The sequence below is a fragment of the Aspergillus multicolor genome (genome assembly GCF_047715735.1).
Source record: "Aspergillus multicolor strain CBS 133.54 unplaced genomic scaffold BDW74scaffold_3, whole genome shotgun sequence".
In the NCBI taxonomy this organism is placed as follows: Eukaryota; Fungi; Ascomycota; class Eurotiomycetes; order Eurotiales; family Aspergillaceae; genus Aspergillus; species Aspergillus multicolor.
This window is the reverse complement of record NW_027395954.1, coordinates 223128-245324: the sequence shown is the minus strand read 5'-3', so window position 1 is coordinate 245324 and position 22197 is coordinate 223128. Positions and strand designations below refer to the sequence as shown.

The following is a 22197-nucleotide window of genomic DNA, read 5'->3' as shown; positions in this document are numbered from 1 at the left end:
GTCTGGTCGAAACCCCAGTTGCCGTGTATGTATTAAGGGCAAGGAAATTAGAGTTAAATCTGGAACTGTCTACAAACCGTGGACAACCATTGAAGCGTCCAAGTCACCTTACCTATATTATGGCATTGCCCTAACCCTATGCGCCAGGTGATGTCGCTATATCAAACAGCTTTGCCCACCTTATCTGGCTCATCATCGCCCTGCACAGGGTATTCAGTACCCTCAACACCCTCAAGAACATCAATACCCACCCTCTTCGCCTGTCTTCTATCCGCGCAAAGCAAAACCGTCGTCCAAACCGCCATCCCCACCCCAATGCCTATCATAGAGTACATCCCCCTCTACTCGCAAACACGTCAGCCAACCCCGCAACCAAGTATCCACTCTCTCAACCTCAAGTTAAAAAAAGTTAAGACTTACAGTGAATGCTGGCGCCTCATCCGCCCGAAAAAACACCAACGGCCACCACGCCTGAAAGCAATTCCCGGCGGCATTCATACAAGCCAGGACACAAGCCCTGAGCGCGGGCGACTTAGCCCGCATACTATCGTTCGCCCAGGCAAAGAACGTCGTCTGGATGCAGTAGATCGAGCCGGCCCAGTAGTACGCTGCGAATTTTGTGGCTACACCTGACGGGACCAGGATCATTGTTGCATTGGCTATACACACGAGGGAGACGTAGTACCCTGACAGCCAGCGCCGGCCCCAGATGTCGGTGCCTATTGCCCAGAGGAGGGTAGAGGCCACGCCCACGCCCTGTACCGCGGCCGGGTAGTTGTTCATCTGGAAGACTGTGTAGTTTCTTTCCGGGTGGCCCTGCATGTAGAGGTTTAGCAGAGATTGATTGCTTTGAGACTCGGAGCAGTTTCCTAGGATCCAGAGGGTGCAGAAGGCGTAGAAGGGCCAGGATGTCAAGAGCTGTTTTGCGAAGTGGGGGGATAAGATTGGTTCCCCTGACTCGATTAATGGGACACGCTGTCGTGCGAGCTGCCGCTCTTCATCGCTGAAGTAGAATGCGTCTGTGGTGTGCGGTGTATCGGGGAAGAAGAAGTACCCATAGCCAGCAACAGGAAGCGTAATTATCCCCGAGATGAGGAAGAGCCAGCGCCAGCCTGGTAATCCATGCAGTCCGTTCATGGAGCTGTATATGCCGGCTTGCAGAAACCCCCCGAACATGCCACCCGCGAGTCCGCTTGCTGTGAAGAGGCCCGTTCGTTGACCCAGCTCGGACTTCGTATACCATGAGCCGAGGATATACTGGGTTCCTGCGAACACGCACGACTCGAAGTACCCCTGGAAGAAGCGGATGGCCATGAGGTCTGTGGGTTTGCGCGCGGCGGCGTTGACCATTGTTAGCAGGGCCCAGATTGTTATCATTGCGGGGAAGAAGCGTTTGGGCTTGAAGTAGGTTAGGAGGAGGTTGTTGGGGACGATGCCGCTGCAAAACTGTTAGGTTAGGGCTTCAAGGTTGGTGGTAAAGGGAGGCATACATGAGGTACCCGACTGCATAGAGCGTCGTCACAGTCGTCAACTGGGCGCCCTGGAAGCCAAGGTCTTCTCTCATGCCGGAGACGTAGACTTGCGTAATGCTTGCGCGGTCGAGGTAGTTACTGCCGTAACACGGATATTAGTGTCAGTCGAGTTCAAGTCATGAGACGAGGAGGCATGATAGACTTGCGTGAAGTATGCCAAACAGCAAAAAGTTAATATGAAGAAGTCCAGCTTCAGCACCAACTTTCTCTCCAGAGGCGATTGATTTGCCTTGGTAAAGTACTGGCGGAGTTGAGTTAGGGCTTTCATCTTGGGCCTATGGTAGCAGGTGTGCTTCAAAGATGCAGGTGGTCTTATTGTGCGATCTCAGTGGAAGCTGACGATGGGGACACAAGACGCTCCACGTCTTAAAGTACACTTTCCCTATCGCTAGGACATGAAAAGTCATGGTTGACCTATCTCTAGCTCTCCTTGTCCTCCTAACCAGGAGGAGGACTTGGATAAGGACGATAGCACGCGGGGCTCCGCACACTAGCATATTGTTGATGGCTAGGTATCTTGGAGTTTATCTTGGCCGGCGATAACAAACCATTTCTCCTCTAGTACAAAATCTAGTTGGAGACCTAGGGCGGGGGAGGAGGAGCGCCAATGATAAGACAGTGGCTTCTTATTGCTTGATCATGTCTCGATAGGAAGCAAAAGTCCTCGGCATCTCGAGGATTATGTATGATATGCATGTACTTCGTTTTATGCACTCTAGGCTGGGAAAGGCCAATCGAATGATGTGAATTCTAAGACTGATTATCTCCGTTACTCGGAACTAAAGGCTGGCATTCTGGTAAAAGGCTACATTATTATAGGAATCAATGGAAGACGTTGACAGTAATCAGGGAAACCAAGCAGCCTTCAACTGGGGCACGTAGACCTCCCTCGGCACATCATCGAACTTGCCCAGGCTCTTATGTCCCTCCGGGTCAGGGTACTCGCCCGCAAAGAAATCCGCATGCTTGGTTGGATCAGCCGGACGGTCAATGTCATATTCATAGCGTTTCCATCCATGCTTGCGCGCATCGAGATAGTCTGCCATACAAAAGACCCGGTCATCCATGGGCTTGTCGCGGCCCAGTCGCTTCAAAAGGGGCGAACTCAGCGGCGACAGCTCCCGGTCGTCAGCCGGCCGCGCAAAGTAGATCACCCCGATACGGCGCAGATGACGCTGATCAACCGGTGGCTGGATAACGCGGTGAATGGTCGCCTTGAAGAGCCCGCCAGTGAGGCGCTCAAGGGCTTCGCCAAAGTTGATAACAAGGCCCTTTGGCTGGTGACGCACCCAGCGGTAGACACCGTCTGTATGGTCCAAGACTTGCAGAGCGGCGATCGGCTGAGAGAAGAGGAAGGTCCAGCTGCCCCAGTCGGTATGGCCGGACAGAAAGATATCGCGGTATTTCTCGCTCTCTTCCTTCGGTCGCGGCTCGCACATCATGTACCGGATGTACTCGGTCTTCGAGCCACCAGGGGCATGCGTTGTGAGGATCTCCTCTTCAGGAACCTCAAGCACCATCGCCATCAGGGTGAGCAGCTTTTTCAGGATGTTGCTGCGAATAAAGTGCATGACCTCCTGCGTCTCTTTAAGGTAAGGCCTCAGAATCTCAGGGTGAGGACGATTCTTTGGGTCGTGGACGAGGATGTTGTAGTGATCGAGTTGCTTGGGGAATCCGCCCTTGTGCCCTAACGGTCCAGCAGGCTTGAAGCCCACGTAAAGACCGCGGGCATCTTCTTCGGGCGTGACTTCGTAGGGGGCCTTCTCTTCGGGAGGTAGGGTCATGACGGCGTTGGCAAGCTGCATCTGTCGCTGGTAGACTTCGTCGGAGATACCATGGTTGGTTAGGGTTAGAAAGCCGTGGCCGACCGCAGCTTCGTAGAGGCTGGCTGCGAGTTCGTGACGACCAGATTCGGTGTCAAACTTGGCAAGATCGAGGTTGACAAGGGTCACGTAGTCCACTGCATGAGTTAGTATCGTCAGAACTATGGGGCTTTGCAGTTAGGGCACACGTACGAGGCTCCTTGGAGGGCTCGGCGGGCGTATACGGAGGGACAGACATGGTGAACTAGGTCGAACGCCTGAATCTCTTCGTGTTCAACCTGGATGTTGATTGCTGAAGCAGTTGTCGTTATCTCAAGTGCAGACTGTGCTTAAGTATGCCCCCCATGATAAGTTCCTAGGGGTTGTTCCCCTAGGTAGGGTAGAACGGGGCCCTGATCGTCCGTTCGCCACAAGAGGAGCGCCATCTCATAGTCCGCCGAGCTGAGTTCGAAGGACAAGAGGCGCTCCAGCCCCAACAAGTTTGACTGATAAAGCCATCTGCAGGCCAAGAGGAAGGAGCGAGGGAGACTCCAACTCTTATCTTTTCGTCCGGGGTCACTCCGCACTCCGGCTCCATCGCTCCTTCCTTTACTCCACCACTCCTCCCTCGCGCGATAACGATCAATCATTCTCTCATCACTTCACCATCACTGTCATGGAACAGGTGAAGCCATTTGCCTGCCCGGCCTGTACTGGCCGCTTCACCAGACAGGTCCGTCGCCCCTCTCGTTTGCCCGGCGAGGCCACAATCTAACCTACTTGGTTAAATAGGAGAACCTAAATAGACACACTGCTTCAGGTAAGGCACAGACTTCACTCCCTCTAGACTTGAGCTCACAACGCCAGTCCACCGACGCTCCAACCTACGACCATTCCCTTGTCCCCAATGCGACGTCAGCTTCTCCCGCAGGTAGGGCCCTCCAAACAAAATTACAAAGGCCCAGAAAGAACTGACACCTCGAAGCGATCTCCGAAAGCGTCATGTACGGAAGTATCACTTGCAGGAAACCGATCCGTCTATTGCCAGATTCACTGAAAGCCCGCACAATAAGCCACCAGGCACATCAACAGCGCGACCGAGCACCGTGACGAACGTCGCCAACATATCATGGCTTTTCCAGCTCCCTCAGTTTATAACAGCATATTTCGACAAGTTCCAGACCATACTTCCTCTCATCCACCGACCGACATTCGATGCAAGCTCGTCCAACGAGCCTCTACTGCAAGCAGTGGCTTGTATCGGAGCCGTCTATCATTCCGCAGGCAGTCATCATGAGGTTAGCCTCGCTCTGATGCACTCTGGTGTGCAGGCACTTGACACGTATGTAGAGCAGCATAAATGCGCAGGGTTCCGGCAGGTATGGGTGATCCAGGCATACCTGCTCTTTGAATACTTCGCTCTGCACAGTTGCGATGATGAGCTGTTCAGGACCACGGTCACTATACATCGCAAGCTGGTGGACGCCGCAAGGCAGTACCAGCTTCTGCAAGACAGTATCACCCTTGGCGGACAAGAACCCTTACAATCGGGCTCTCTTCAACGTGACTGGGAGTCGGCTATACAGAGCGAGGCCCGGAAGCGGTACGTACTCATTATCCATCCCTCGTTCTATATCTAACATGCCTAAGAGCAATGTACACCCTTTACTATCTCGACGCTCAAATGTCCGTAATGTGCAACATCCGCCCGCTTCTGACTGCCCTAGAGGTCAAGTACGAGCTCCCCTGCCGCGACGACCTGTGGTCCGCACCTAATGCCCAAACCTGGAACTCTCTACTCATCTTATCCCAAGATGAGTCGTTCAACAACGAACACGATGACGATGATGCCAACGTTGATCCTCGCCCTGCACAAGGCGACCTCTACAGCAGCATCATGCACCTTATGGCTCCCGGTCCGCCAGGGAAAAGCCTAGGACTACTCTGGAACTCTGCCTTTGCGGCACTGATGCTGGTCATGCAGATTCAAATGATGGTTAGAGACCTGATACTGGGGAGTACGTTCTTGTACCACAACATCCGTGGTCAGGATGAAAACGATGCAGAGAGACATCGGCATACGCTCTCTATCATCCCCGAGCATAGTCGTGCGCAAATCATGCAGGCCCTTGATGCATTGGCGGACCTCATGCCCCCGCGACCAGCTACTGAGACATTAGAAGAGTGTCCCGTCGACGTACGTCCGTGGAATCACATCTGGATAGTATGGCACTATACTGCTTTATGCCTGACCCACCAAGATGGACTTCTAACGAACGGTATCGTCGAGTACAGCTTGCCGACAGCTATCTCGACTGCCTGGGAACTGGGCAAGCCGCGCTCTAAGCAACTTCGCGACGTCTACGAAGACCGTGATGTCATTCGAGTGGCTGGATGTCTGGAGAGCATCCTTTCTTTGGTGACGAAGCCTGCACTCGGCGCATCATCATTCGGTTCTGGAGCAGAAGACCCCTTCATCACAATGGTAGCCTTCAAGGCAATTCTAATTGGATGGCGGGCTGTTCGGCTCATGGCACTGGGCTTGCAGGGTAATACCAACAGCAGTCCGTCTCGTTCCAGTATATACACCCTCTCGGCAAAGGTCCTTATGCGTAAGATCCTAGGCTCTATAGAAGTAAATAGCGAAGAGAAAAACAACAATCATCGACATAGACGCGGGAGCGGAGGCAGTCAGCAAAGTATCTCTAGCTTCACAATCTTGAATGACTCTGAGGCCCTCTACCTTGAGCGGGTGGAGGCTGCGCTCGCGAGGAGGAATGTCTGGCCTGCCGCTGTTTGGATTGGCGCCGTGTTTACTGAGACGCGGGGTGGGATGGGCATCTGATTTAAGGGCGATAATGAAGGGGCAATATTACATGCGTTTCTTCCCTCAATAATTATTTGGTTTCGTGATAGACGGGATCTGTAAAGGCACTTCTGGTAATCCCTTAAATGCAGGTTTAACTACCATGATCTAGGACCTTTGGAGCTCCACCATCCATCCATATTCAATCCCTACATAAGCAAGGACAATTGCTCAAAGCCCATCATAATCAGGATAAGTTCCCCCAGGCTCATCTCGAATGACATTCGGTCCCAGAATACTGTCAAAAATCCCATCCTTATCATTCCGAATTCGCATATAGTACTCATGCACAATGGGATGTTTCTCCGCCCATGTCTTCGTGAACACCTATACCAACTTTCTCAGCCATTCGTCCCTTTATAGACGATCTCGATAAACTCACATATTGATACCCCCTCGCCAACCCACTAACAACAAACAAATCGGCCAGTGTCAACGTCCCACCTACCAGAAACTCTCTGCCGGCGATCTCCTTCTCGATCGCGCGCACGGTCAGCTCACACCCCTCTTCGAGCTTTGCCAGGATCTCTGGCGACGAGGGCGCCTTCCCAATAACAGGCTGAATCCACGCCATGATAGGGGGAAGCAGCTCATAGTTCGTGAAACTCGCCCACCGCAGGACCAGCGTTTCTTCTCTCAGGTTGCTGCCGTGCAGTGTGCTTTTGGGGTCTTGGTGCGACACTGATCATCTCATCAGCAAAGCCACAGACAAGAAGACACGGCGGACATACAGAACCAGGCGACAGCATTACTCTCATACACACAAAACCCATCAGCCGTCTCAAAAGCGGGGACTTTTCCCGTGTGGAACTTTGAGAGGTATTCCTCGCCGACGCCGCCCTTTTCCGGGTAGACTTTGATGGGGAAGGCGTTTTCAATCTTGATGTCGAGGTTTAAGTACCTCGCTGCGAAGAGGACCATGGTTGAGCGGGGGGCTTTGGGGTAGGTGTAGAGGGTTCCGAGGGACATTGTTGCGATTGGCTCAAGTATATATTTGGGGGGAGAAGGTAAGGGATAACAAGAATGTCTAGTTGAATGGAATTGTATGCTGATGGATACAGCGGCTACAGAGGCGGGTTGAATACAAGTATATATCTTCGCAGGATATATTTTGCATCATAGATACCCGGTAAAGATGACTCCTACAATGGTACATGACTCAATCTACTAGCTCGGCTTTGGAGGAGCTAGAGGACGGTTCCGAGAGAATATCAATGACATAAGATTCAACAGGGCGTGAAGGAGCACCGGGGCAGTGCTGCAGAGAGGAGCATGTATGGTGATAGCACGACGTGGGGGACCGTAGGACGCGGTAGGAGGAGGACGCAGCGTGAAAGACGGCGGACGATTGAACATTTCAGAGGAGTAGATTAAGATTGCACGGGGACAGGGGTACTAGCAAGATTAGGCGCAGGAGGAGTGGGAGGAGTGCGGGGTTCACTTGATAAGGAGTTAGGGCTAGGAGGAGCGCCGCCCAGCAGCCCCCCATTGGTCACCACATCCATCTACTCCAACTCAGCGTTCAACTATTTACCCCTCTATTGACGGTCAGAACAACAGGCAATTTTGGTCTTTTTGTCACCATAATGGAAGGATCGTGAGTAACAAGCTCTCCACCAGCCCATCTTGACCGGCTAACAATTGTACGTATGGCAGATACATTCTTGTGACCGGCGCAACAGGACTCATTGGCGCACACGTCGTCGACAATCTCCTCAAAAAAGGCCATCGAGTCCGAATCGTCGCCCGATCGCGGGAGAAAGCCAATGCCTTTTTGTCCAATAGAGCGCAGTACAAAGACAAACTGGACGTCTTCTTCATCCAGGACCTCACGGAACCCAATGCCTTCGATAGCGCCGTGCAGGACATTACGGGGGTAATTCACGTTGCGAGTGTATGTCTGCTACCTAGCTAGCTACTCTCTGTTCGAGATGAATATATCGAGATACTAATCAATCAAACAGCCCCTAAAATACGACGCCCAAAACAACGAAACAGCCCTCATAACCCCCGCAATCCAAGGCGTCCGGTCAATCCTGCACGCAAGCCAAAGAGCGCCCACCATAAAACGCCTCGTGCTAACCTCCTCCTTCGGCGCGGTGCTGGACATGTCCCGACCAGACACCCAGCCCTGGAATTTCACACCCTCCGACTGGAACCCCATAACATACGCCGAGGCATCCTCACCCTCCGCAACAGCCCAAGACGCCTACCGCGGCTCCAAGACCTTCGCCGAACAAGAAGCGTGGAAGTTCAAGGACGAGCAAAAACCGCATTTCGATATCGTCACGCTCTGTCCGTCGATGGTCTTTGGTCCGCTTGCGGACCCTCCAAAGTCGCCGTCGGACTTGAACGAATCGAATAAGAATCTCTGGAAGATTATGGCTGGGTCCCATGGAGACGAACTGCCACCGTGTAAATTCAACTTCTGGATTGATGTGCGGGATCTTGCTGAGGTTCATGTGCGGGCTCTTTTTGAGGATGCTGCTGGTGGGAAGAGGTATATCCCTGTTTCGCCGGAGGGGTTTACGTATGAGATGGTGTCCACGATTGTGCAGGAGAAGGTGCCGAGCTTGAAGGGGAGGGTTCCGGATGGTAAGCAGGAGATTAAGGAGCATCTGAGTGTTGATCGCGCATTGATGGAGAGGGATTTCCCGGCGTTGGTGTATACGCCGTTTAGGGAGACGGTGGGGGATTTTGTGGGTCAGTTTAAGGGGTTTTTGTAGCTTGAACTGTCAAGTATAGTCTATTTATAGTCGATTTTGATAGACCTTCACTGAGACCAACACCCAATAGAATCAACCATTCAGGATCTGGTTTCATTGTAGCTAAGGCGAATGGGTGGTCAAGGTTACAGTGAATTTTTGGTATAATTGCTCTCGTCCTTTATAGGCATTTCCAAGCACCTAGACCACCATTGGCACCGGCACACTCAACCAACCTAAACTGAGCTGAACCTTGGAACTTTGCATGATCTAGGTATGCATGCATCGGAATCTGCTCATTGGTGGTGAAACTGTGAAAAGATCACCTCGATGTCAAATCGCAACGGACAAAAATCGCCTCTGAGCAAACTCCTCTGAAGAAAGTCTGTTCCTAGGTGGACAGGCAGTGGCTCGAGTTTCCTTTGCAAAACTGTATTTCATGCAGCGCTGCAAGGCATTTAGCCGGAATGACGTCTCTATGCTCTGATTCAGAGAGCGATTGGTGGGAATTTAGGCGGACCCCTGCAGCTTTCAGCCCTACCGGCGGAGGAACTTGGAGATGCGGGGGATAGGATGGAGGTCAATGGATCAGATTTGATGTTGCCTCGCAATTGAGAATAGTATAAGAGGCGTGAAAAAGATGCTCAGTGGATCATCCTTTTTCTATTCAACACCTCACACAAGATGTTGCAGAACAGATTCTGTACTTTGGCTCTAGCCCTAACTCTGTCAGCCCTTACCCGTGCCGCATGGCAAGTCCCACCAGAATATGCCCTAACCCCGTCTGCCAACGGCCGGTTCCTGCAAGACGCCAATGGAGACCCTTTCTTCTGGCAAGCTGATACAGCATGGCTTCTTTTCCACCGTCTCAACTACACCGAAGCCGAGACTTATCTCTCTGATCGCGCGAGCAAAGGATTCAACGTCGTGCTCGCGGTTGGCTTCACCCAGATCGGGATCAAGAGCCCAAATCGCAACGGTGACCTCCCCTTCATCGACGAAAATGTTACGAAGCCAAACGAGCCGTACTGGGCGTACGTCGACGAGATCGTGGAGCTGGCGTGGTCCAAGGGGATACGGATCTGTCTCGTGCCGAGCTGGGGGAAGTTCGTTCATGATAACGGTACCTACCTACCTTGACCCCCAAACCTCTCTTTCTCCTACAAGAGTGCTAATAGAAGGAAGACAACACCCCCGGCGTCCTAAACACCACAACCTCCCACCCCTTCGGCACCTTTATCGGCCACCGCTACCCCTACCTCCCAAAGACATTGGTGGGCGACACAAACCCCTACTGGCAGAACAAAACCGCCGTGCGCAACGACTACACCCGCGGCGGTGCACCACCGACCTACACCGTAACCGACTATTCCCCCGTCTACGACGCCATGGCGCGCGGAATCGAGCACGGCGAACGAAACGCCCTTAACTCGTCCTCCTGGAACCCGCTGATGACAATCCACCCCACGAACCAGTGGTTCGCTGGTGGACCGCTGGCACTTGCATCGGGATTTTTCGGGAATTACAGTTGGCTTACGCTTGATGCGAGTCAGTCGGGGCACACGGACTATGCGCCCAACCCGCCAATACCGTGGTGGAATGCCCGCAGGGGGTGGGAGAGTGTGGAGATTATGTATAAGGCTGGCAGTGAAAATGGAAGGGTGATACCGGTCATTGATAATGAGCCGCATTATGAGAATCGGTATGATAATGGCAAAGAAGGGAAGGATGCGTGGAATGCGAGTGATGTGCGTGTTGGGAGTTGGCAAGCTGTATGTCCCTACCATACCTAAACCACCCACAAAACCTTTGGGAACAGGTTGGATGTTGGAAGTTGGCTAACGGGTTTTAAAAAGGTCTTCTCCGGGGCAGCAGGACTAACATATGGCGCAAATGCTATCCAGCAGATGGCTATCCCGGGCCTCTTTGATTCGGATGGGACGGGACCTAGCGATGACTGGGCGAGCGATCTTGTTTTACCTGGGTCGGGCCAGATGCAGTTTATCCAGAAGGCGATACTTGATAGAGGGAACGGTACTTATAATAACCGCATCCCGGCGCAGGATGTCATTGTTGGGGATGCTGGGGCGGATGATAAGCGTGTTACGGCGACGAGAGATAGCGATGGGGTTTGGATTATGGTTTACACGCCTACCAGTGAGCCATTTGAGATTGATACGGGCGGCTTGACGTCCTGTGATGCTGAGTCGACCTGGTATGATCCGTTGAGTGGGGAGTATACTGCTTTTGACTTTGATGGATGTGGTGAAGTGGTTAGATTCGAACCGCCTGCTGTGTATGGGCATGCGGACTGGGTGCTCGTTCTGGAGGTGAATGAGATAGACTGAATCTCGACGGAGTCCTGGTGGGAAGGCGCTGCTTAGGTAAATGCATTGGTACTATGCACATGCACATGCACATGCATAAACACTGAACCACTGAAAATGGGTAGGGTTACGCAGCTGAGGGGGCTTCTGTGCTGGGCCAGACCACCATGTCAGTCTCTAGGGTATTTCTTGCATGGATTAGTTAGTAGCTGATTACATGACAATGAGACATATTCAAAGGAACTGCGCTCTCACTATTCCCTCTGAGGGGCCTGAGTATGATTTCTGCAGTAGCCCTACGGTACCTCTCCAGCACTGTCTTGGAACGGGCCGATTGCATAGGTACGTAGACACTGAGGAACGATCGATACCCACTCACCTAACTTCTCAAGCGGAATGGACTACCATACTTTAGGGTCTGAGTTTTGTCCGGGTCCGTCCCTAAGCCTCTGTGCTGGGCGGCATCTGTGGGTACAGCCTATCTACCCTATACCCTAGAGAGCGGGGACCTAGAGAATACCTAGAAAGGGTGAATGTACAAGGACCCGAAGCGGGTTCGTAGTTTCAAAACCCAAGTTGAACCTGCCCAATCCCCGGGGACATATAAGCCTGTCTACTACCGCACGATCTAGCCTTCAACCACCATCTCTCCTCAAGTACTGGTAGGTAGGTCCCTGACCATGCCCTTAAATTACCACACCCGCCCGCTTAAGCAACCGCATTGACAGTCAACTCCCCATCATTGACATCGTTATCATCTGGATAAAACAATGGAATACTGCCACAAACCCCACACCCATGGCCCTGGAGTTCACGAGCCAAAGTCTTGACCGAAGACCCGGGCGCCCCGCCTGAATTCTGCAAGAACGCACAAATGCTGTAGGCGTGGGACCCCGACCGAATGCACGCGATGTGCTCGCCGTTGTCCCACCAGGAATCGTCGGCGATCTCTTCAATCAAGGACACGATTTCGCCGAGACTCGGGGCATCGGTTAGACTGCAGTCGCTGCTGCCGCGGCAGTTTATGCCTAGTGCGGATGCTGTTGAAAGGAGGAGGGGAAGTGAAAGCATGCTGCGGAGATGCATTATGGTCTTAAACTTTGAGGGTGTTGTCTTTCACAAACTAAGGCCTTTGTTAGCGTATGCTTGATTAGTCACAATGGATGTGCAAGGACGATCGCGCAGCAGTCCAAGGGCTGTGGCAATTATAGCATACCAAATCAATTAGCGTGATGATTCTGCAAGGAGTGTTGAAACTGGAGAGAAACTGCTGCTCTAGGGAAACAAAACTGCCAGGGGCGTCGTTAAATACTCACTTGGTGAGGTATGGTGCTGAGGCTTGGGATTGATACCGATATTGATTGCCCTAACTCGGTGCTCGCCGAGCTCGGCGAGTTCGGCGACGCTTAGGTGCATAGATCAGCTGGGGCGGCGCCAAAGTCGTCAAACAACACTTACGATTGCTTAGCGTGCTTAACATAGATTCCCTATAGTGCGTTCCAACGCGATCCTGAAGGAATAGTGGAGGCTTTTGAGGATGTTCAGTCAGGAGAGGCCGTCAGCGGCTCAGCAGCGTGGCATTGATTGTCACAATCGAGCATTGCACCTGCAGAAATGTCTCAGTGAATGACCAATGATTCCTCTTTTCGGCACAGATGAGCCGCGAATCCAGCAGACTTGCGCTTTCGATTTCAGCTGAAGCAACTTTTTTCCCGGATATCGGCACCGCGCTGGACAGGCCATCCCAGGTATATAAACCCTACAAGCACCGTGTAATATCAATATTATTCGCACCATCATTGAAGACCGATCATCGCCGATAGACAGCAAGCTGTTTTTACAATCGCCCAAAGGGTACCCATTCACTCCAAACACCTACCACCACAGGCCGAAAACATCCCAGCTAACACACCCCCCCCCCCCTTCCAGACTACCACCGAAATGCGTCTCAATCTCCCCCTCCTTCTGGCCGTGGCCCTCTCACAAACCACTCCCACCCTATCCCTCGGCATAAACTGCCGCGGCAGCAGCAACTGCGCTGCCCCCGATGTGCCGTCTCTCCTCGACCTGGTCGCCCTAATTGACCAGATCAATCCAAGCAGATGGTACAACAACGGTCAACAGATCGCCTGCCTGAACGAGAACCTGGACATGGGCGCCTTCTGCGCCTTCCTGCAGAACAGCGGCGGTGCCCCGGCTTCTTCGATTATCACCCTTGCCCAGGAGCTTAGGGATCATGGCTGTGGTGTCTGCGGCAGCGTGCCGCTTTTTTATCCTAACGATAATAATGTGGATGATGGGGAGTTGACAGTGAATTTTGTTAGTAGTTCGTGTTGTGCGGGGTCAGATTGTATTTGTCCTTAGGGGTTGAGGGAGAGCGCATGATTAGGGTACCATGCCGGGCGGCTGAGAGGAAGATTGAAGTGCGTAAGGGGGCCCGTTGCACTGGACAAGAAGTCGAGCCAGTGATGGGCCGGCTGGGTTGTTTGCGGATCTGGAAATCTTGAAGTAGCAGTGAATAGCAGATGTGAGGATAATTTTAAATTGTATCGTCGAACATCCGAATTACCGTACCTAAATTCTTCACTGCCTAAGTACTTATCTAGGTAGGTGTATTTCCTGTGGTGTGAATTCGTGGACCTAGGTACCAGTACATGGCTCGAGTTACTTCTCAAGTCATGCGTGCATTCCCAGCTCGTCCCCATTCCTGATATTGCTGCTGGGTGGTGAATACGAGGATAAGGTGAACGTCGTCCCAGGTCCCGCGCTATCCTGACTCTGCGGGTATGTAGGTAGTACCTAACTTTGGCAGAGGCTGTCGTCCAGGTTCACTGTTTGTGTTCGCTAATGGAGGATGTGAAGCGCTGGCTTGGAAAGCTGACTGGGCCTGGGGTGATACTCCCGTAGTCGAATGAACTCAATTCAGAAAGTTAAGCATTGCATTACCTGTAATGTACTTGCCTGGACGCTAGATACCTACGTGTAATGACGTTATGACGACAGATGCATGTGGCAGTCAGGTTATGATTGGGTCGGGATCGGGGGATCGGGGGATCAGGGGATCAGCCACGGCGGCCGGATTGTCGTGAAGGTGGAGCCTGCGGGAGTGGCGGGCTCAGATCCACTCCGCTGGATGAGAATAACTATGTACTGCTTGTGAGGCTTCTTAGCACATGAATAATTGAAAATATCTATACCGTCTCTGCGAACTACTATACACGAGAGGTTAAGCCTGTATCCCATGCGCGTCTACCAAGATCCTCAACTCCGCGTACCCGCGGCTTCTTCTGCTCCCTCTCTCCTGTCCCTGATACAAGTCCGACGGAGGCACACGGTTTATTTTGCTTCACTTTATCAAGTATCTTAACTTTCAAACTACGGTGTCTTATAGAAATACTCATGCGTAGTCCCGAAAACAAACTATAATAGGCAGTACTAGGACAGTAAGTGCATTTTTATTGATGAGTCTTGTTTAACTTCCTCAGTACCAAGCCACGTGGATGCCCTTTTCACTAACTACCTAGGTGACGAGCGCGTGTTACCATCCGCTCCGAAAAAGCTGAGAAGTCCAGGTCAGAGATGGGCAGAGTTTGGCCTTTAAAGGAGCAGTGAAGGAAGAGTTAAGGCCACACCTGGATTGATAGTATAATGTCTTACCCATGGTAGTTCTACACTGCCTAAGCATATACGGAAGTAGCCTGGTGTCTACTCTAGGTAATTTTGCGGACTGTACCAGCACGTCTGTGGTCCCAGGAAATCATCAGGTTGGACACTAAATTACCAAGGTACATATTTCCGAGGCCCTCTCGCAATCTGCCATACCTACTCACGTCTGGTGCTAGCAAGGGCTGTACATCACCCCACAGGGCTCCTCTGTCTGCATGCGCAGTTCGTCCCTACCGGCGATATTGCTGCTGGGTGGATGATGATCAATGGGGTGAAATTCGAACAGTGCCGGTAGGGTAGATATCGAACCCGGCCGTGGGCAGATACCGAGAGTTCACTCAGAGAGTTACTGTAGCAGGTAGCCCGGGCCGGTGAATTAGGGCCTGCCCTTCCCCAATGCCCAACGGATTCATCCTCGATGAAGGATCAAGGAGTCATCGTGAATAAACTTTGGGAACTTCGAGTCACAGAAAGGGTTTTTCACTTGCCTCGCGGAAGTCTCCTCCGTCGAATCGCGGGTATAAATATCTTCTCGATTCCCGGGAACTGCTCGCCGTTTGACTCATATTCCATCGCTCTCCCATTATATCATATATCGCGATCAGCTGGCTGATCTATCCCGACAATACTATACAAAGCTCCTCTCCATCAAGCTACTACCACCCCTGCAATATTACCTATCGCCTATACTACTTACTCGATAGAGTCACGATCTCCACATACCTATCTTAAAGCTCCTTTCGACCTTTATCACAATGGATCCGTGGGCTGGATCTCTGCAACCCCCCACCCACAGCCTTCCCACCCCGCCTGACTCCCCGAGGAAGCGCCGTAGGGAACAAAGGTCCTCCGATAATGTACAGGGGAATATGACCATAGAGGAGTACCTTGGTAATAGCGATCGCTATAGATCGACGACCATGGCTCAGCCATGGCCATATCCCCTGAGGACAACGCCCGCGCAGCCATCGACGGTGCGAGCCGTGGAAGCAATTAAACCCGCAATCCTCCAAGCCATGGAGGATGATGGCTTCCCAGTGGAGCACTATGGCTTTAACTTCAGAGTGGAAGACGTGACAAAGCCGGGGTACCCCTTCGGAGGACGCGCCGCGACCATGCTGCGCCTCGTCTTCCAGGATGCCCCGCATATACCAGGTGAACTCGGTCCAGCCAAGGACGCTGTCTACGAGCTGATCCTCCAACGTGGAATCCGCGACGTTGGAGTCGAAATAGTGTTCCTGGATAAGTGTTTTCGCCCATCGTTGTTTGCCATATCAAGAAATGATCCAGCAGTCCAAATATACGAGACCGCGAGGCGAAGTATCCGTGAGATGATTGCCAGCCGACTCCGCAATGAGTGGAGTCTTCTATCACTCTTCAAACTGGGACTGGTCAAGCAGAAAAGCTCGCCAACAATTGTTGTCTATGTAGACCCCCTCTCCGTTCATGACTGGCACGACTTGGGTCTACAAATCAAACTGAAACTCCCGCCGAACAATCCACACGCCATGGCGATCGATGTCGAGTTCCTGCCCGGCAGGATCTTTACCTCCGATGACGACCTGGTTCCGGGCGGGCATAACATGGTCGATTCCATGGGGACGAATGGTGTGCCTTCGCCGGGCACATCCATAACCGTCCTCCCGGAAACAGGTGGCGGCACCCTCGGCCCTTTCGTTGTTCTGCGGCAGAACGGTAAAGCCTTAAACTGCGCGCTTACGAACTTTCATGTAGTGCGCCCTCCAAGAAACACCGACGAAGATATTGTCAAGGCTGCTGACCGATTCGGCAGCTCGCCAGGAAACGCCAACAAAACGGCCTTCGACGTTTCGTGGCTCGCCCCACGAGACGTAGAAAAGACCAAATCGTGGGTCAAGGAAAACTTGGACCATGATCTCCCGGCCCTGCGAAAGGAAGATGATGACATCGCCATGCGTGAGATAGCCGGTGCAACAGTCTCGAAGGGGCTTATAGCGAGGCAAGCCAGTCTGGCGGATTTGGTGACCAGATTGCAGCAGCAACTGGCCATCCTGGAGCGGATGCCCATGAGAATTGGACGGACACTCCTGTCTTCTGGACGGACAATTGCCGAAAATAGGCTGGCCGATTGGGCTCTCATCGAGCTGGACTCCGAATTGTTTGCCAACCACCCGGCCGACTTCGTGAACAAGTTTCCCCTAGTCACGGGCGAAAACCTCCCCGCCGACACAACATTGCCGCCAAAGGAAGGTGACCCGCTCGATCAATTTGGCCCCCTTGTGAAAAATAGCTGGTATTGCAAGTCCGGCATAACGACCGGGGTCACTGGAGGCATTTGCAATGGGGTCTCCACAGACTGCCAATGGCCGAAAGAGAAGCGGCAACGATATAGCAAGGACGGCAAGACCGCTCAATACATCACCGACGGCATTACAGAAGAGTGGGTGGTGACAAGTGAGATGGCTGGGGCAGGTGGGCGGCGTCAAACTGCGTTTTCGCTCGAAGGGGACTCTGGGTCGGGCATCATTGACAGGGAGGGTCGCATTTGCGGTTTACTCTACGGCGGAGCCAAGGGCTTGTGCGGGTATAGCGACAACCACATTTCTGGCCTGTGCTCGTCCATGGACGACGTCAGGCGATGGATTGAACAACGCATGGGGCCCGGTGCGACACTTGAGCTCCCTCAGTAGAACGATCCGTCAAGAGCCACATCCTTCACCGGTACTTAGGTACCTACCATGATCTAGCAGTTTAAGCCCTGCATTCCATGCAAATGCATTTGTTCATTGGGCGCACAGGATAAAGAGATCATATTAATACCCCGAGGCTTTAAGTGTATTTACGGCTACTCGGCTCAATTTGGTTAATTACGCGTTCCATCGGCATCCGTTAGCCGGGTGGGTGACTCTATAATTCAAGTAATTCCCACCTGATGTACCCAGCGGGCACTTTTGTCAAGTTAGCTAGATTTGAATTCTAACTTTTTCACCTCTAATCTCCACGTTTGCTCCCGATTCTAGCGTATGGTAGTAGTCTTAGCTTACAGTGGATACTCCCCTAGCAGTTCACAACATCTCGAAGTAGGCTCTGTATCATCTGAACGCAAACAGCTCCTATAGGTACCGGTAACGTTGTTCTTTACGCTTGGCGGCCTCGCGGGATCTGAGGGATCCACTATGCTTGTCTCCCGCAGTCTCGCAGACAAGAGTCATGAGACCCTCGATGCCTATTTTGAGAAGCGCATATCTAGACTAGGAATCTAGGTATATTAGATCCGAAGGAAATTGTCCATTAGATTGCCAAGGGACTATACTACTTGCCAAGCTAAACAAGAAATCGGACACGTATTGCTCGAACGGCCCAATTGAGACCCTGTTCTCTGTTATGTAATCGGCATGGTAGGGGGTGATTGTGAACTCGAACTGGGACAATAATGGACTCGACCGGGCTGTCAATTTGGCATGCGGTTCGGATACAGCGGCAGCACTTGTGCCAGCTGAAGGCTACCTCTACGTATCATAGTCCAAGGAGTAGTTGACATGGCTAACTGAGGATGCGAACAGACTGGCACCTATTCTAATGCCTGAGACATCTACAGGGTTCAAAGCCCGCTCATCCTGAACAGGGTGATGCGTCATGCATGGCAGCATTGGAGTTGGTAGCTCGCGATAGACAAACTGATTGTCCAGAGGTTAGCCTCCTCCAAGCTGCTTACAAACCCTATAGTGAACCCTCCCGCCTCCTATGGAAAAAGCCTATCGGGTCTATACTTGGTAACACTGCCAGGTTTTGATATTGGGATTGAGAAGTATGAGAGCAGAGACTGGGGTTGAGCGGGTCGGCCCGGGGCAGCACGGGCCAGTGGTTATTTTTACAGCCGACCAGCCAATCACACGGAGTGGTTCCTGTTAGTGTCTCACCAAGCGTGCCATTATCGGGTGGCAGGGCACGTCTTGGTAGACCTACTGAGTTAGCGTTGTCTCGTGCATGAACCTAATGCAGTGCACTGGGCTAGCGGTGGGCGCAGCCAACATTCTGGGGTCGTGAAGCGCGTCCTCTCAGTGCTCATGGACGAACGGATGTTCCTTTATCTGAACAACCTTGTGGCCTCAGGTGAGGCGAACCAGCTCGTCAAAGGCGCCCAGGTGCTCCTGGTGGATGGCCCAAGCCCTAAGTCACTGCCAGCGCCAAACCAGGAGCTTACTACCACTGCACTTCTCGGTCATTGCAGCTCACGTCAACCTATTCGCAGCCTGTACGAGCTGGACGGCATACCTCTGAGTCCCGGAGGTGTTACGCCAACAACGCATCCGGACATCTCAATCTTCCACCGCATTATGCAAGAGGTTGGCGAACTACCAGACCTCTTCTCACTGGCACTGGTTAACAGAGCTTCTTATCTGGCATTCAAATCAGATGAGCTACGCTTGATGAAGAGCACGGTGAAGAAGATCTCATCTCCCGCCTAGGACTGCGTCAGATCAAGGAAATGAAATGTGATGCCGAGAAGCCTGGTAACCGGGCATTAGCGGCGAGTCTCTACCTGCGCCATTACACCTAGGATCTGATGCATCTTGCCAAGCTGAAGTTTCTTCTTCATGATTACTGTCAGCCACTTCTCAGCAAGGACATGGTGATTGGCCTCCGTGACCGGTATGACCCTAGGGCTAGACGTGTCGATGCCGCTATTTGGCGAGTATGGACGTTCTGCCATCTATTTGGCAACAGGAAGGACCGTGGGGATGACATCCGAAGCCAAATTAGATGGCTTCGAGGCCAGCGGACGACAGATTCGGTGGCTCTTCCGCAAGTATGCAGGACGACGCCGGACCCTGCCGACTTCAACACCGTGCTCTTCTCGCCTCCCGACGGGTTTGTGCAGGTGAATCCAAGCAGCGGTCTTCCAAGGCAGCAGTTATTCGATATGCTTGATATCTGGATAGCAATGGGTGCATTGCTAGATTTCCTTCGAAAGCAGACAGATCTTGCCCGCCAGAATGAGGTATTTGATGCTGCTGAAGACAAACCAGGATCCTCAAGCGAAGAAGTCCAGATGCTACGTGAGTGACTTTACCTTAAATCACCCGCTCCATACTGATCAATGGTTATTGTACAGGAGCCTGGCTCGACTTCATTCTCACTGTGGGCCCAGCCGCTGTGCTGGAGCTCGCACCAACTGGCCCCAATTCAGACCCAGCACAGGCATTTAGACGTGCTAAGTTCAATGGCTGGACCCAATGGTCTCCTCCTTCACTCACTGCCCGCCGATCTAAATTTCTCGTTGGTATTGTTCGCTCCATGTTGCGGTCAATGCTGAGTGATAAGAACACCTACGGAAACACGACACAATCCTCAGGAATACGACCCGTTGGATAATATCTTCGTGATGTTTCTATGTTAATATATACAGAGAGAGCTGGCTTTCTCCACTGTTGTTTTAATTTATTATGGTCTTCGCTGTGGGCTCTACCTATTTCACCATTATATACGCAGGTATCTGATATCTTATCAAAGTTCTCAAAGCTTAACCCTCCCAGGCGCAAAGGCCGTGGCAGCGCCGCAACGGCACAGTTGAGACTCTACGAGCCATTTGGTAAATTAAGCCAGGGTAAGCCAGGCTGGGCAGCTAGACCTCCAGGGGTGCAAAGCCAACGGGTGCTAGTCCTGATATTAGAGGATGACGATCCTACATTAGAGGTGTTGACGCTTCTTTGTTCCTTTATTTAGCGCTGGCGCTGTCGTGTGTCCAGGGTCCCGTGGGCTAGTCTATCTATACCCTGTTTGGGCAATGCTGGGCGGGCAGGATCAGACACGGATTATAGCCCCTGGATAACTTTCTGCTGACGTACCTGAAGCTTTGGGCTGTTGGAGATTATTCTTACTGGAATCCTACGGGTACCTAGGGTTGTCTTTGGCGTCCTGGCCGTTGAGGCGGGTACAATAACTGAGGAAGTCCGGTGGGCTACTCCGTATATTAGTTCTATCTGCCTCGCAGCCTACTATTATCTAAAGCCTGAGTTAGCTTTCCTGCTCTCGCTTCCAGACGATGACTCCTCTTCTTCTCGTGGTATCCCTGGGACTGGCCTCCCGCTCTCTGGCCAGCATAGCCGGAAACAACATTTCGTCCGCGATCGATATCGACGACTTCTCACAATGCCTTTCCTACAAGGACCACGTTGCCGCCTCAAACACCCTCGCTCTCGCAGCCGGCGATCTCAACTCGGGCTCTGCACCGTTCACCTGGACAATGGGGATCCGCCACGACACGGAACTTGGCCCGGACAGCGACGATTATTCAGGCACCGGCACAGAAGACGAGTTCCTCCTCGCGCGAGACTTCTACTTCGGCTTCTCCCCAAACGACTCCTAGGTACCTATATCCGCCTGCAGCATCATCTTTCTTGATATCTCCGGCACCACCGCCCTATATCTGAATCTCTTTTCGACGGCCATCGAGCAGACGCAGGAGCTCCCGGATGACTGTGCGCGCATCGTGAAGAGGCAGATCGATGATGCTGCAAGGAGGGTATTTATGGATGGTCAGGACGCGGCGAGGTTCTGTGAGAGGTGGACGTTTGATTATACTATTGATGATTTTCTGAGACTGTGCCTTGATGCGGATCTTGGGAATAATGAGAAGAAAGGTACGTACCTATGTAACTACGTGCTGTTCTCAACTGTCTACACAACAGAATGCTATGACCATGTACTGACACTGTACCTTCCAATGTCCATAGTTAATAGCATCGACCCAATCAGTCCCGAGGACTGTACCTCGGCGTCAGGACTCGAATATAACATCCGCCCTATGTACACCAAAGAATTAAGGTACCGTTATGATGAAATTGAATCAAAGTCTTTGATCCAGGGCACGATGCCGATTGTCACCGTGCTGTTCCCGCCGGCGAACTCGAATGTAACAGAGCCTGAGACACACTTTCTCAACTTGGCGCCTCACGAACGTCTACTTCGGCTTGTCGATTATTCGCGCGCACATTGGACCCATTCATCGTGTTTGTATGTTGTTTGGCTGGACTGGCTTGTGGGGGTTGTGTTTCCTGTTCTGGAGTACTCGCGCTATTAGGTGGTGAGATGGACCCAGGAGCCTGGGGGCTATCCATTCTTCCCGGACCCAGCCAATAGTAGGTGCTTTGCATAATGTCCCGTCCCCCACGGGTTGCCTTTGCAATAGTACTTGAGAGATCATCCAATGTCTTACTGCGGCGCGCCAAAATTTGCCCCGGCAAATGCATTTTTCTGACTGGATTGACTCCTTTTATCCCGGTGTATACTTCCCAAGACCCGCCCGCACAACAAGGT

The 22197-nt window shown here is 52.2% G+C and overlaps 11 protein-coding genes across 11 annotated transcripts; 7 read left to right on the top strand and 4 right to left on the bottom strand.

Moving 5' to 3' along the window:
• Positions 1-161: 161 nt before the first annotated feature.
• On the bottom strand, positions 162-1800 carry BDW74DRAFT_165540 (uncharacterized protein; the record flags this gene model as incomplete). Its single annotated transcript, XM_073726430.1, has 5 exons — positions 162-200; positions 252-341; positions 421-1438; positions 1491-1610; positions 1679-1800. 5 exons carry the CDS (start codon positions 1798-1800, stop codon positions 162-164), a joined length of 1389 nt encoding a protein of 462 aa, XP_073587511.1.
• A 577-nt stretch (positions 1801-2377) lies between these two features.
• BDW74DRAFT_165539 (uncharacterized protein) lies at positions 2378-3593 on the bottom strand (the record flags this gene model as incomplete). Its single annotated transcript, XM_073726429.1, has 3 exons — positions 2378-2551; positions 2588-3492; positions 3548-3593. 3 exons carry the CDS (start codon positions 3591-3593, stop codon positions 2378-2380), a joined length of 1125 nt encoding a protein of 374 aa, XP_073587510.1.
• Positions 3594-4010: 417 nt separating this feature from the next.
• On the top strand, positions 4011-6179 carry BDW74DRAFT_174016 (C2H2-type zinc finger protein; the record flags this gene model as incomplete). Its single annotated transcript, XM_073727932.1, has 5 exons — positions 4011-4067; positions 4127-4154; positions 4202-4265; positions 4320-4937; positions 4985-6179. 5 exons carry the CDS (start codon positions 4011-4013, stop codon positions 6177-6179), a joined length of 1962 nt encoding a protein of 653 aa, XP_073587509.1.
• Positions 6180-6371: 192 nt separating this feature from the next.
• On the bottom strand, positions 6372-7169 carry BDW74DRAFT_165537 (uncharacterized protein; the record flags this gene model as incomplete). The annotated part of the gene is made up of 3 exons (XM_073726428.1): positions 6372-6527; positions 6583-6881; positions 6932-7169. 3 exons carry the CDS (start codon positions 7167-7169, stop codon positions 6372-6374), a joined length of 693 nt encoding a protein of 230 aa, XP_073587508.1.
• A 2420-nt stretch (positions 7170-9589) lies between these two features.
• BDW74DRAFT_165536 (glycoside hydrolase family 140 protein) lies at positions 9590-11253 on the top strand (the record flags this gene model as incomplete). Its single annotated transcript, XM_073726427.1, has 4 exons — positions 9590-9608; positions 9639-10028; positions 10091-10677; positions 10762-11253. The coding sequence occupies 4 exons, from the start codon at positions 9590-9592 to the stop codon at positions 11251-11253; spliced, it is 1488 nt and encodes a 495-aa protein (XP_073587507.1).
• A 687-nt stretch (positions 11254-11940) lies between these two features.
• Positions 11941-12318, bottom strand: BDW74DRAFT_174013 (killer toxin; the record flags this gene model as incomplete). The annotated part of the gene is made up of 1 exon (XM_073727931.1): positions 11941-12318. One exon carries the CDS (start codon positions 12316-12318, stop codon positions 11941-11943), a length of 378 nt encoding a protein of 125 aa, XP_073587506.1.
• A 721-nt stretch (positions 12319-13039) lies between these two features.
• BDW74DRAFT_73142 (killer toxin) lies at positions 13040-13787 on the top strand. Its single transcript, XM_073733568.1, has 2 exons — positions 13040-13086; positions 13162-13787. The coding sequence occupies exon 2, from the start codon at positions 13174-13176 to the stop codon at positions 13594-13596; it is 423 nt and encodes a 140-aa protein (XP_073587505.1). The 5' UTR covers positions 13040-13086; positions 13162-13173; the 3' UTR covers positions 13597-13787.
• Positions 13788-15818: 2031 nt separating this feature from the next.
• Positions 15819-17567, top strand: BDW74DRAFT_174011 (uncharacterized protein; the record flags this gene model as incomplete). Its single annotated transcript, XM_073727930.1, has 1 exon — positions 15819-17567. The coding sequence occupies one exon, from the start codon at positions 15819-15821 to the stop codon at positions 17565-17567; it is 1749 nt and encodes a 582-aa protein (XP_073587504.1).
• A 1377-nt stretch (positions 17568-18944) lies between these two features.
• On the top strand, positions 18945-19346 carry BDW74DRAFT_174010 (uncharacterized protein; the record flags this gene model as incomplete). Its single annotated transcript, XM_073727929.1, has 1 exon — positions 18945-19346. The coding sequence occupies one exon, from the start codon at positions 18945-18947 to the stop codon at positions 19344-19346; it is 402 nt and encodes a 133-aa protein (XP_073587503.1).
• Positions 19347-19507: 161 nt separating this feature from the next.
• Positions 19508-20253, top strand: BDW74DRAFT_174009 (uncharacterized protein; the record flags this gene model as incomplete). Its single annotated transcript, XM_073727928.1, has 2 exons — positions 19508-19937; positions 19994-20253. The coding sequence occupies 2 exons, from the start codon at positions 19508-19510 to the stop codon at positions 20251-20253; spliced, it is 690 nt and encodes a 229-aa protein (XP_073587502.1).
• A 670-nt stretch (positions 20254-20923) lies between these two features.
• Positions 20924-21961, top strand: BDW74DRAFT_174008 (uncharacterized protein; the record flags this gene model as incomplete). The annotated part of the gene is made up of 3 exons (XM_073727927.1): positions 20924-21195; positions 21268-21521; positions 21615-21961. 3 exons carry the CDS (start codon positions 20924-20926, stop codon positions 21959-21961), a joined length of 873 nt encoding a protein of 290 aa, XP_073587501.1.
• Between the last annotated feature and the right edge of the window lie 236 nt (positions 21962-22197).

Excerpts from the sequence above, each read along its gene's own strand:
- BDW74DRAFT_73142 (XM_073733568.1), top strand. The coding sequence starts at position 13,174 with ATGCGTCTCAATCTCCCCCTCCTTCTGGCCGTGGCCCTCTCACAAACC.